Source organism: Bufo bufo, chromosome 3 (genome assembly GCF_905171765.1).
Source record: "Bufo bufo chromosome 3, aBufBuf1.1, whole genome shotgun sequence".
Classification (NCBI taxonomy): Eukaryota; Metazoa; Chordata; class Amphibia; order Anura; family Bufonidae; genus Bufo; species Bufo bufo.
This window is the reverse complement of record NC_053391.1, coordinates 119,266,858-119,280,411: the sequence shown is the minus strand read 5'-3', so window position 1 is coordinate 119,280,411 and position 13,554 is coordinate 119,266,858. Positions and strand designations below refer to the sequence as shown.

Genomic DNA, 13,554 nt, shown 5'->3' with positions numbered 1-13,554 from the left:
AGGTAAACGTGTGAGAGGCTAGCCATGACTCCATTAGTGAGGTGAGGATGTCTCGCCTCACAATGGGTATTCCTCCACCCCCCTCCCGCCTTCTTTATTGGCTGGGTTGTCATGGAAACCGCAGAGACGCGGTCACTCCTCAGAGTCATAGCAGCCTGTGCACGGGGGCGGGGCTTAGAGAGAAGGGTAGGAGGGGTTGCCGACCTCCTGACGTCACGGCCAGCTCTGGAGAATGACAGCATCAGCAGCAGCAGTAGGGGGAGCATCAGTGTGAGGAGCAGAGCATCACCCGCGGCTCGGGACCGGGGCAGCCTCAGATCCGTCCTGCTGGCTGAGGATAAAGCATCATCTCCCCCCATCACTGACCTCCCAGCTGCTCCTGCACCATGAGCTGCTCCGATGACAGCACCAAAGAGAAGCTGCTATGGAACGTCAAGAAAGAGGTACATTGTGGACACACGTGTGCGCAGGCTCGGACTGGCCCACAGGGGTACAGGTCAATGCCCCGGTGGGCCCCTAGTATTCCACCCCCTGCACAAGTGGCACATAGCACAGCAGACCTCCTGCACTACATGCATATAGTCAGTGTACAGCTCCTCAGCCCATGTCCATAGAAAACACCTGATGGATTATTAAAGAAACTCCCCAGTTTATTATTATAGACACGATCAGCGCTGAGATGACTTCTGCCACTATCCTCTTTTCCGTACGGTGGGCCCTAGACGCCCCAGTCCGGCGCTGCGCGTGCGGCTGCACATACGTGACACATGCACTTTACTGCAGAGTTAGTTGCTTGCACAGGGATCATACACGTGTCCGAGCGTGTGAATGGTGGGCATTGTCTGCCCAGGACATGGATGTGCGGCTCTCCGACTGCCCGTCCATGACACTTACAGTACGGTAACTAGTGTCCATGGCCATCGGAGCAAATAAGAGGCACCTGCTGTGTGGTGAAGGACCCGTCCTGTCCGCTGGAGGGGGGAAATCTCGGGTTAAAGTGGGACATGTTCATCCGTGTCCTGAGAAATAATGGAAGACCTGTAGCTTCTTGTAATTATTCCTGATGGTATAGAGAGATTCTTGTAAATTATAGGTGTGAACGGTGCCCTGGCGTCAGGCTTTTAAAGAAGGAGCAATCTGGTCCTTCGGGATGATTTTTGCAGTCTTGGTGCTCATGCTGTTTTATTATTGAGATATATATATATACTGTACATATATACTGTGTTATGATATATGTATACTGTAAACGTATAATGTTTTATGATATATACTGTACATGTCTACTGTTTTCTGATAGATATATACATACACTGTACATATACTGTTTTATTATATATATACATTAACTATATACTGTTTTATGATATATATACTGTTTTACTGTAAATATATACTGTTTTATTATATGAATATATATATATATACACACTGTATATTCGCACATTAGCAACATTGGTCAAGATTTACTCTAAGCTAAATGCCTGAACCCCGATGTACGTGCCGCACACCTGTTATGCCTCACTTGGCTTCTGAAAAGGGTTATGGCTCAGAAGTCATGATCTCCTCCCTTTTCATTCAATGGGGAATTCCCATTTCAGCCACTGATGGCATAGCTCGTATGGCATAGCTCTACGAGATATGTCACCAATGTCCGATTAATATCAATATCAGAACGGGGCCCTTGCAGTGAAGGAGACCACACTGCGCATGCGCGGCAGGCTCTCCATTCATCGCTGTGGGAGTTCTGAAAATAGACAAGCCAGCGTACTCGTCTGTTTTCGGAAGCCCCACAGCAGTGAATGGAGAGTGCACTACGCAAGCACGATAGTCCTGGGTGTTCTTCTTCACCTCGGGGGGCCCCATTCTGGAGATAGGAGGTGGGACCCACATCTATTTGACATTGATAGCATATCCTAGAGCAGGGATCACCAACCCCCCGCACTCCAGGTGTTCTGGAACAGCAACTCCCAGAGTGCTCCATTCACTTCTGTGGGAGTTAGAACAGCCATGTTTGCATGCTGGGAGTTGTAGTTTTACAGCAGCTGGGATGCCGAAGGTTGCCGATCCCTGTCCTAGAGATATGCCATCAATGTCTGAGATGGGCCAACCCCTTGAATGGCATGTGCCATTAGTTTTCCACAAAATACTGGTGTAAAGTTAGCCAGATTTATCATTGTGCGCCACTGTGATAAGTTTGTAGTCCTTGCCCATTTAGTCCAATTTTACTCTGTTTAAATTTAGGTCATTAAAGGGATTGTCTGGGCTACAGATATTGATTATCTATCCTCAGGATAGGTCGTCAATATTAGATTGATGGGGGTCCCAAACCATACAGTGTATGGAGGCTCAGGACACGGTGTAGTGTCCGGCACAGGCGCTTTGCACCTCGAGCTCTACTACCCCAGCAGGCCCACTACACAGTGTATGGAGCCTTCTGTTTCCACCCCATAAACTGGAGAGTTTTGGTGGGGGTCAGTGGGGGGACCCCTCCACTCATCTGAAATTGATGACGTATCTTGTAACCCAGACACCCCCTTTAATAATTAAAACTTCTCCATTATCTTTACAGATAGGACTGAGTCTAAAGGGTTTTACCGTAATAGAATTTAAAGAGGACCCGTCACCTCTCCTGTCAGGTCTGTCTTAGTATTAAAGGGGTTTTTCCGTTTCTGTCTGTATTAATGGCCTCTCCTCAGCGTAGGTAATCAATATCAGATCGGCACCCCCGCCGATCAGCTGTTTGGTCAGCTCCTTGCAGCTTACCAAGCACAGCGCCGTCCATTGGATAGTGTCTGTGCTTGGTATTGCAGTTCAGCCCCATTCACCTGAATGCGCAGGTGAACACGATCTCTTCCACCATCGTCGGGGGGTGCCAGGAGTCAGACCCCCACCTGACCTATCCTGAGATATGTCATCAATCTCAGAATCTTGAAAAACCTCTTTATTTGTAATTTGCCAAGAAAGCAGCTCGAGAACGTTTTTTTAAGACCTGTGTTTGTGCTGTTCCTCTGTTATTCCTTCTACCTATGAGTAGATTGACAACTGGGTGTTAGGCTCCATTCAGACGTCCGTAGGGCATTGCGGATCCACAATACACCCGGCCGGCACCCCCATAGAACTGCCTATTCGTGTCCGCAATGGCGGACAAGAACAGGACTTGTTTTATTTTTTTCCGGAGCCGCGGACCGGAAGATCGGGGGCGCGCTCCGGAAATGCGGATGCGAACAGCACATAGTGTGCTCTCCGCATCCATTCCGTCCTCCTAGAGAATGAATGGGTCCACGGTCATGTGGACCCATTATGTGGACGTGTGAATGGAGCCTTATCAGTAGAAGGGGTGCCTCTTGCACAGCCTTACACCCAGGTCTGACAGTGTCACGCTGTGTAGGGGACACACGCCATTTGAGAAGGGGACAGTAACATCCAGTTTCTATTGACTTAGTAATGTGCATTATTGTTATTTCAGGGGAAATGCAAAAAGTTTCCTATAATAGACATGTCAAGAAAAGTGACGGCTTCTTGTTAGTAGCATGTCCGTCAGAAATGTCACTGGTCGAGGTCCCAGCCTTCTTTCGAGAACCATATCCTCCAGTGACATCTCCTGTGACAGCGGAGTCACTGATCTTATGTACGGTGTTTCCTTTACTTCATTGATTTCCAGTGAAATATTGCTGCTTGATCAGTGTCAGGGCCCATTCATTACAGACTCGCTGATCACCTTCTACGTGGACTGTACCACCATAAAGAACAGGAAAGCCCAAATGACGGCAGTGCCGGATCTATCACATGGTGGGCACCAACGGGGCCCAAGGAACCCTTATTGACTTTAATGGGGTACATCAGAATTCTGTTATGAAGTCCGTCATTTAACTGGGAATAATCGGGTGGCATGCTCTGCTCCATTTCCCAGCAAACCTGATAGAATCTGCAGTGGAGGCTCCTAACGGAGATGTGAACAAAGCCTTACATTTGGTCATGTTTTTGTGCTTCGCTGGTTTTGGAAGTTTTTTGGAGGCGATTACGTTCTCATTAACACTTTCTGCAATGCCCAGGCTGTGGGCTCAGGTGGCCAGTCTGTCTCAGAAGTGTGGTCTGCGCCTGAGGCAATTAACCCTTTCCACAAGCAGTAAAGTCTGCTTTAAACGGCCTTGAAAATGCTTGGACTGAGGCATGTCACGCCCTACTATACAAGCCAAGCCGGGGGGGGGGCACCAGCCTTCCTTCAGACAACCTGACTGCCAGTATTTACTATCTTCTTCTCATATATCATCTTTTGGGACTTACAGTGCACAAATATCACATCAGTAAACACTTTAAAGTGGTGAACCTTAGTATTTACCGTTTAAGGGTACTTTCACACTAGCGTTAGAAGAATCCTGCCAGATCTGGTAATCCGTATGCAAACGGATATCTTTTTTTTTTTTTCCGGATACGGATCCGTTAGAATTTTGCATTGAAATACCGGATCCGTCTTTCCGGTATCATCCGGAATAACGGATCCGCTATTTAATTTTTTCAAACCTAGAAAAAACTGTGCATGCGCAGATTGGTAAACCGGATCCGGCGATGGGGCAATTTCTGTAACACTTGGTACCGGATCCGGCATTAATACATTTCAATGGAAATTACTGCCAGATCCGGCAAGTGCGGTAGTGTTTCGGGATTTTGGCTGGAAAAAATACTGCAGCATGCTGCGGTATTTTTTCCAGTCAAATACCGCACAAGGGACGGAACAGCAGACATCGTGATGCATACTGAACGGATTGCTTTCCATTCAGAATGCATTAAGACAAAACAGATGCTTTTTTTCCGGTATTGAGACCCTTTACCAGATTTAAATACCGGAAAAGAATAACACAAGTGTGAAAGTACCATAATAGTTAATTACAATATTAACCCTTTAGCAGTGATCCTCCGGTTCACTGCCCATCGGGTGACTGTGATGACTTGTAGGCAAAGAGACAGGGTCACCAGGGCAGAAAATTCGGAGGCGCAGGCTAGACAGTAGGCTACTGCTATAAACATATTGTATGTAGCCTTACAGCGGGTCTTCAGATAGATTTTACTGGTGGGCACTAGGTACCCCAGTCTGAGAGCTGACGGTTAGGCCCCTTTCACACGGCCGAGATTTCCGTGCAGGTGCAATGCATGAGGTGAACGCATTGTACTCGCACTGAATCCGGACCTATTCATTTCTATGGGGCTGTACACATGAGCGGTGATTTTCACGCATCACTTGTGCGTTGCGTGAAAATCGCAGCATGCTCTATTTTGTGCGTTTTTCACGCAACAAAGTGAATGGGGCTGCGTGAAAATTGAAAGCATCCGCAAGCAAGTGCGGATGTGGTGCGATTTTCACGCACAGTTGCTAGGAGACGATCGGGATGGGGACCCGATCATTATTATTTTCCCTTATAACATGGTTATAAGGGAAAATAATAGCATTCTGAATACAGAATGCTTAGTAAAATAGGGCTGGAGGGGTTAAATGTTTTTTAAAAATAATTTAACTCACCTTAATCCACTTGTTCGCGCAGCCCGGCTTCTCTTCTGTCTTCATCTTTGCTGTGCACAGGAAATGGACCTGTGGTGACATCACTGCGCTCATCACATGGTCCGTTACATGATCCATCACCATGGTGATGGATCATGTAATGGACCATGTGATGAGCACAGTGACGTCATCGACGGTCCTATTGCTCAAAGAAGAAGACAGAAGAGAAGCCGGGCTGCGCGAGCAAGTGGATTAAGGTGAGTTAAATTTTTTATTTTTTTTTTAACCCCTCTAGCGCTATTGTACTAAGCATTCTGTATTAAGAATGCTATTATTCTCCCTTATAACCATGTTATAAGGGAAAATAATAAAATCTACACAACACCTAACCCAAACCCGAACTTCTGTGAAGAAGTCCGGGTTCGGGTTTGTGTACCAAACATGCCGATTTTTCTCACGCGCGTGCAAAACGCATTACAATGTTTTGCACTCGCGCGTAAAAATCACGCATTTTCCCGCAGCGCACCCACATCTTATCCGGCCCTAAAACATGACGCCCGTGTGAAAGAGGCCTTAGAGTCTCACATTCCGCACCCACACCGTTCAGCTGTTTGGTGTAGGTCTGTCACCAGAAGTTGGTGCTGGAACAACACAGCTCTATCAACTAAAGATGGTCTAGCCCGAGGCTGGGCCATCAATTACTAAAGGCTGGACAACCCCCATAATATATGTGATTAATTACATTAATTACACAGACACTAGTCTAAACAGCCATCACATACTTTGACCAGTGCACATGTCCCCCGATCAGATTATTGATCATCACGTTGCTTCTCCAGAGATGACATGTTGCGCTCTTGTTCCTTGTACTCTCGGGCTGTCTTGAGATTTGCAGTCACTCGCTGGCAATCCTTCTCAGAGTGCCTTAGAAAAGATTTAAAATTGTGTCAGACTTCAGTTCTCTTATCTGCAGTTGAATGTAATTGCCGTTCTCACCGGTGGCAGTACGAGTTTTTTTTCTCCTTTCTGGTAATTGTGAAGATTAAATGTAGTTAGCCTTAAAATGCCCTGTGTGACGGCCTGTTTGGTCAGTCACTGTGTGACTTCCAGGCATATTAACTGCTGGCAAACCGAGCGGCATAATAGCTGCAAATACATGATCAGCACTTTCCATTCATTACGTGGTAGGACAGAGGAGAGCTAAGGAGTAAATAACAGGGTGTCATACGGAGACATGGTAGACAGCTATCACGCCTCATGTGAGGGTCCTACATAAGATGTGACTTCTCTCCACCTGATGGGAACAGCAGGGCTCAGCTGTGGGCACCCAAGGGCTTGTACCTAGAATGGATGGGCATCTAGGGGAATCCAGCTCTACCCCTTAAAACCCATGTCCACCAGGTTTGTGCATGTAGTTTTGGAAGCCAGAAGTTGTATCTGTCCTTTGTACTTTCTCTCCTTTCATGATCCTCTCATGATTTTGGCTTTCAAACCAACATGTAGAAACCTGACCTTGTGACCATACCGTCATAGTAAAACAGTCTTATGAAGTGGACCTATCACAATGTGTCATACCGTTGTAGCCACGTCTTCCATGTCTCTGGAGGTGTTTTACTCTTCATCTATCGGTGCCGTTTCGGCACACAATAGCAGCAAATTGTTAGGTGGGTGGTCTCCAGCCTTCAGGGTCAAGGGCTGATGTGATGTTTCATTGACATTGATCACTTGGGACATGATAATTCACTGATATAGGGTGCGAAAACTAACTGCACCGTTAGGGGCCAAAATGGAGGGATTTACATTGCTTAAGAGGAATTCACCATAATAGTATGGTATGTAAATGGACAATGATTGGCCTCATAGAGTCAGTTGTCCAAAGGTTACCAAAATCCATGAATTCAAGGGGTTGTCCCATTACAAACACTTATCCTTTACCCTATAGATAGGGAATATGTGTTTGTAAGGAGACAACCCCACCGATTATAAAAACTCGGGCCCCACATTCCCCCAATGGAATGGACTGGCGGTCCAGCATATGCTCTGCTGCTCCATTTAACTCTATGGGACTGCCAGAGTACAAGCAATAGGCTATCTCTGGCAGTGCCATAGAGCTCAGTGGAACGGTGACTCCATTCAGTCGGGGGAACACAGGGCCCTCTTGTCCTATGGGATAAGTGTAATGGGACAACCCCTTTAAAGAGGGTCTGTCGCCTCCAAAATGAGATTCAAAGTAAGCACACGTAGGGTAGGTGCCCTGAAACATGATCACACATTTCTTATGAAAATCCAATCCTAATGTTTCAATGCACCATGGATGAGGTTGATTCGGTGCACCTGGCATCACTACCAACACTGAAATCACAGGGACTGTCAAAGAAGAGGAGGGGGCACTAAGTGAAGTTACAGAGACAGAGAGATGGTGCACCATGGGTGGGACTGATCCATTCGGTGCACCTGGCTTCCTCTGCATCATCATTACCAGCCCTGAAATAACAGGCATGTCAAAGAAGAGGAGGGGGCACTGAGTGAAGTTACTGGAGGAGAGATGGTGCACCAAATGACCGGCCCTACCCACGGTGCACCGAGGGCCTTATTTTCTTAGAAATAAAAGGAAACATTTCTCAGGATTAGAGGAGTTTTGGAGGCACCTACCCTACATGGCGGTATGCTTAGTTTGAAATTAATTTTGGAGGTGGCAGTCCCTCTAAGGCTTTGGCCACTAATACATTCCTTCGAGTTCACCTCTTACAGTGTAATGTGTGATTCCCGGTTATTCTGGATACGGTGTGTGGATTCCGGTGTCTCTGTGGAATGGTGGGAATGACTGATGTAGATAATTAGTGGTTTACAAAGCTCAGAGCTGGCATGCTCATCGCTATACTCATTGATCATCGTGTCTCTTTGGTTATTGTCTTTCTCTCAATTTCCCAGGTAATTGCAGTACACAAGAAGCTAGTGGAAAGTCTCCCTTCTGGTGAAATATTGGAGGAATCCATTAGGATGACAGCACGGTAATTCTGAGTGCTGGTTGTGTGGTCCTTCTGAGAAAAAGCCATTTATGCCATTATAAGGACTCATCACGTACAGTCACTGTGTAGAAAGAGAGAAAACATATATGTTACTCCAGCCAGCAGAATGCTTTCTCTTACACGTCTTAAAGGAACTAAAAAAAATCTCGATTTTGTCGTGAGTTATGGTAGATTTTTTTTATTCCCTAAAAACCCACTTTTTGGGATGTGCCGTGACAATAACTGTTAGGTTTCTTTTCTATGCACAACAGGAAAGAAACCTCTCAATTATAGTCCGAAGGCAGGGAGAGAGGGGACAGGCCCGCTGCATCCGACTCATCTCTCTGCGGGGTTCCGTATGTCAGTACAGTACTAACTGCCATCACAGATGTGACAGACCACTGAAACCAGTTGGTCTGTCATTACACTATGCTGTGCTCAGTGAGGGCAGCATGGTGCAGGTAACTGGTTCCCTTTAATATTATAATATCCCCAGTTCATGTAATGTGTACAGTATACTGTACATCCCAGTAAACGCATCCCAGCCAGATTTAATCTACGAGACACATTTATTCGCGTCTGCCGTCAGTTTTGTCACAGGCATAAAAGGGGAAAAACTGGAAAGTACAAAGCTTATAAAAGTGTAGCTTATAAAATAAATAAATAACTGAGGTGTACGGTATATACTGGATATGTGTCTGCAGGTTCTCAGAACTGGCCGTCAGTGTAATGTAGAGATTGTGGGGGGCAGAGAATTTTCTGACAAGTTTACAGTCTGCCTGAAATGGCTGATAACAGAGAAGAAAAAAAGTGTCTTTTCTGCTGCAGCTCAGGGGGCGTGTCTCAGCTCTCCCTATCACAGCTCAGGGGGCGTGTCTCAGCTCTCCCTATCACAGCTCAGAGGGCGTGTCTCAGCTCTCCCTATCACAGCTCAGGGGGCGTGTCTCAGCTCTCCCTATCACAGCTCAGGGGGCGTGTCTCAGCTCTCCCTATCACAGCTCAGGGGGCGTGTCTCAGCTCTCCCTATCACAGCTCAGGAGGCAGTTGAAGGATGAAACTGAGCATGTGCGGCCATCTCAGTGAGCAGGACAAAGAAATGAAAATAACAAACAAACAGCAGGTGGCGCTTTACAGATACATTTTATTGAAAAACTTTGTGGCTACGCAAAAAACTTTTTTTTACATGCAATCACAAAAGTAATCAGATACAGGTGCTGGTTTCAAAACTGTAGAATATTTTTAGTGGGACAACCCTTTTTAACAATCAAACTGCTTTTAGCACCGAATAATCGAAAGAAATCCTGCCGATCTGTATGTCAGCTCGATTTCGGCCAGATGGCGAATGCACCACAGGCACAACAGAGGCAGCAATTTGTGAACCCCACTTCAAGATAGGTGGCCGTTTGCCTCCACAATAAAAGCTGATTGCCAGGTGACTCCATAGTTATTCCCTCGATCAGCTGATCAGGGGAAGCACCTGCTAAACAAGAGGTTGTGTAAAATGGGCAATCCCTTTAAAAATTTCATTCATTTCCTTCAGAATCTAGTAAATTTGAACAAATGTCATTAGTGGTTGTCACCCAACTTCCCAGTATCCCCAAATAGTAGAACAACATTCTGACTCTGGAACGGCAAATCAGGCCTTGAAATCACAGGGTGCATCCTGGGTACAACAGAGTGGAGAGTGAAGGTCTGGGGAGCTGGGCCAGAAGCAGGACATGCTGGGACAACAGCACCTGAAATCTGGGATCCCGGACAATTGGTAGCTATGAATTCCTTTAGAATTCATTTAGATTTAGAATTCCTTTAATCCCAAAAATATTCCAAACACTTGACTGTGGTGTTTGGCTTAATGTAGGGGTTCTGGTGAAATTCTTTTAATAATCTGCACAGTAATATATTCCAAAGTACAGTGGTGGACATATTTTTCAGAACTGGCTAACATTAAAGGGGTATTCCAGTTGGTTAAAGTTAGGGGATAACTATTAGACCAGTGGGGATGCTACTACTCTGATCTCCGTTGATCACAAAAACTTCCCTGTACCCTCTGCAGAACGGAGGGGCCAGTCGGGCATGTGCTTGGTTGCATTAATTTCTATGGGAATATGCTGTACTCGACTATCTCCGGAACTCCCATAGAAATTAATGGAGCGGCCATGTAAATGCCCTACTGGCTCCTCCGCTCTCTTCAGGGGGGTACAGAGCCCCACGTTCTTGTGACCAATGGTGGGCCCAGCAGTAGGAGCGCCGCTGCCTTCTCAAACAGCTGATCGGCGGGGGTCCATGCTCCTCTGGAATTCTGGGCAGAAAGGGATGCAGATGAGCTCTTAACAACCTCTGCCTCTATCCTATAAGTCAATGTTTCACACTTTAATTCTTTAATTCCCAGAATTCCAGAGGAGCATGTATGGTCCATAAGTCTCCTCATGTTGATTAAGTAGCTCTCTCCCCAAGGAGAGATATTACCCCCAAAATCTTTACTTGGCCTCTCACCCAGTTACAGTAAGCCAGTACTCTCTGCTCTACACTGATGAGGGGCAATCACCCCGAAACAGCTGTCTGCAGATGAGGTGCTGGCTTATTTAATATCTCAAGGCCTATTTAAAGGGTGGAACATTGACTTCTAGGATAGCTGCCTTACATCTGGTGGCATTAGAGGCAGAGCTTGTTATGGTGCAGTGTATGACATGAATTATGTGAGCGGCACATGTGCAATTTATGACCTGTGTGGCACTTACCTGACGAGTGCTTTGCCTGTCTCTGTTGGGCTTGTCTGGTGTGTGCACTGTACTTGTGTGATCTGCTGTAGCATCCAATCAGGAGACCACTACAGCTGTCACTTGGGACTGAGGGGGTGAAGTATCTCAGAGCAAAGAGCCGCTGTTTCGGGCAGCCATCAGTGCCAACAACTATACAGTCGACAGAGCTGGAAGTAGAAGGTCCCCTCCACCTTCTAGATACCATGGCAGGATACTACAGTTCGCTGAGCTTCAGTATAGCGGCGCAGGAAACTACACAGTGAACAGAGCCTTCTGCTTCCGGCTCCATCCTTTGTATAGTTTTCGGCTGCCTAAAACAATTAATCAGTTGGGGTGTCTGCTGTCAGACCCCTCACTGATCTGATCCTGTTGACCTATCCTGAGGCTACGTCATCATTATCTTCATCCCGGGAAACTCTTTTTAAGGGGCAGAACCTAGCAGAATAAAAGTTCATATTCTCACTGCTCCTGATGATAAAGTCTCCACAAAAGGTATGTTTGTTCTGCTCTCCCCTGGCTCCTTCTAGTGCGGTCAGCAGTTCAGCATGGTCAAAACTGCTGACAGACTGCATTTAAATAAATGTCCACTACAATTCTATATACTGTAAATATACTTTGTCATAAAACGTCCCAAAAAATTGTAACTCAGAAGGCTTATACTCAGCAGAACGTACACTCGGATTCAGCTGGACAGACTGCGCGGCTATCTGCTCTTGTGTTGTCACATAATATTATAACGCATCTGTTAATAGCAGTTTTCATTTCGGAGAAAAGCTCTTTAGCAGCGATGTGTCAACAGCATCTGTTTGTTCAGTCAGTTCTCTGATATCACTGTGACGTGTATGTAGTCTGCAACAATGTTCTTGTCACCTAAGACATTCTGCAGCTCTATTATATGAAAATATGATGACAGATATGTGACAATAATATTTGTATTATTAACAGTATAAAGAAAAAAGTGCTCAAATATGAATGACTGCCATGGACTACATGGTTGTGTCCTGTGCAGACCTTGTTCATGAGATCAGTCACTTCATTCATCCATTCATGCTTTGGGGACATTTTTATTTTATTATTGCATTCTATAAAATTTGGGCTAAAATCATATTTTCAATTTGTCTTTATTACAAATTTTTAACAGTTTTTTTTTTACATCTTTCAACGCATTTGCGGACTAGTAAGCTCTTCTTCACACTCAATCCGTCACAGAACTGCTCCGTCGGCTGGATCTGAAGCCCTTATCTGTACTTTTCCTAACACTCATTATGACTATATTCTTGTATCACCTTAGAAGATTTTAGCTTAAACAGTAAGGTCTCATTCACATTTCCGTTTTTCACTGAGATCCTCTGTTTCTTGGACACCCATCATTTTAGGTCACGTTGACATGAGCGCTTGTGCTCCCCTTGTTCTGCTCAGTTATAGAAGCAGAACAATGAAAACAATGGAAGCACCAGTTTTATTACATGATGGACACAAACGGCGCCCAAGGGACGTCATTGTCTACAATGGAGTCTGTCGGTTTTCTTCTTGCTACCCAGCAAGCATTTTGCAGCTAAACCCTGGCATAGCGCATCGGTAACTGCTGTGCCAGGATTTGGGCAAGATCAGGGGGCACGGGCAGGATCAGCTATCCATACAGGGCTTGCTGCGGCCCCATTCCGCCAGTGCAGTGGACATGTCAGTGGTGTACAAATGTAGTCAATCCAAAGCGCTTAGGCTACTTTAACTTTGATATCCGTCATAGAATCTCAATACCGGAGAAAAACCCTTCCGTTTTTTCCCATTCATTGTCAATGGGGACAAAATGTAACTGAACAGAACGGAGTACACCAGAATGCATTCCATTCTGTTTGGTTGCGTTCCAATACCGGAGAGCAAACCGCAGCAGGGGAGGAAATAGAAAATGGATCCGTCCCCCGTTGACTTTCAATGGTGTTCATGACGGATCCGTCTTGGCTATGTTAAAGATAATACAACCGGATCTGTTCATAACGGATGCAGCCGCTTGTATTATCAGTAACGGAAGCGTTCTCGCTGATTCCTGCCGGATCAGGCAAAAACGCTAGTGTAAAGGTAGCCTTAGGAGAGCCCAAGTTCAGCTGCCTATTTCTTTAGTAAAAAAGGCAAAATCCATTAATAAAGTATATTTCAAAAATTCTTTTTAGGACATTTCCAAAAATTTTTAAGAAATTTGGTTACAAGTTTAGTTACTCGTTAAAGGGGTTGGCCCACTTCAGACTTTGATGGCATATCGTTAAGTTGTGCCATCAAAGTCAGATAGGTGTGCGTC

General features: G+C 45.7%; 1 protein-coding gene across 2 annotated transcripts in view; it reads left to right on the top strand.

Annotated features, from left to right (window-relative positions):
- Positions 1–288: 288 nt before the first annotated feature.
- The window catches only part of SGSM2 (small G protein signaling modulator 2), a 385,744-nt gene continuing 372,478 nt past the window's right edge, over positions 289–13,554 (top strand). For both annotated transcript variants that reach the window (XM_040423501.1, XM_040423503.1), the window contains exon 1: positions 289–443. In XM_040423501.1, the coding sequence (XP_040279435.1) occupies positions 387–443 (57 nt within the window). In that variant the 5' untranslated portion in view covers positions 289–386. The remainder of the gene's footprint in view (positions 444–13,554) is intronic.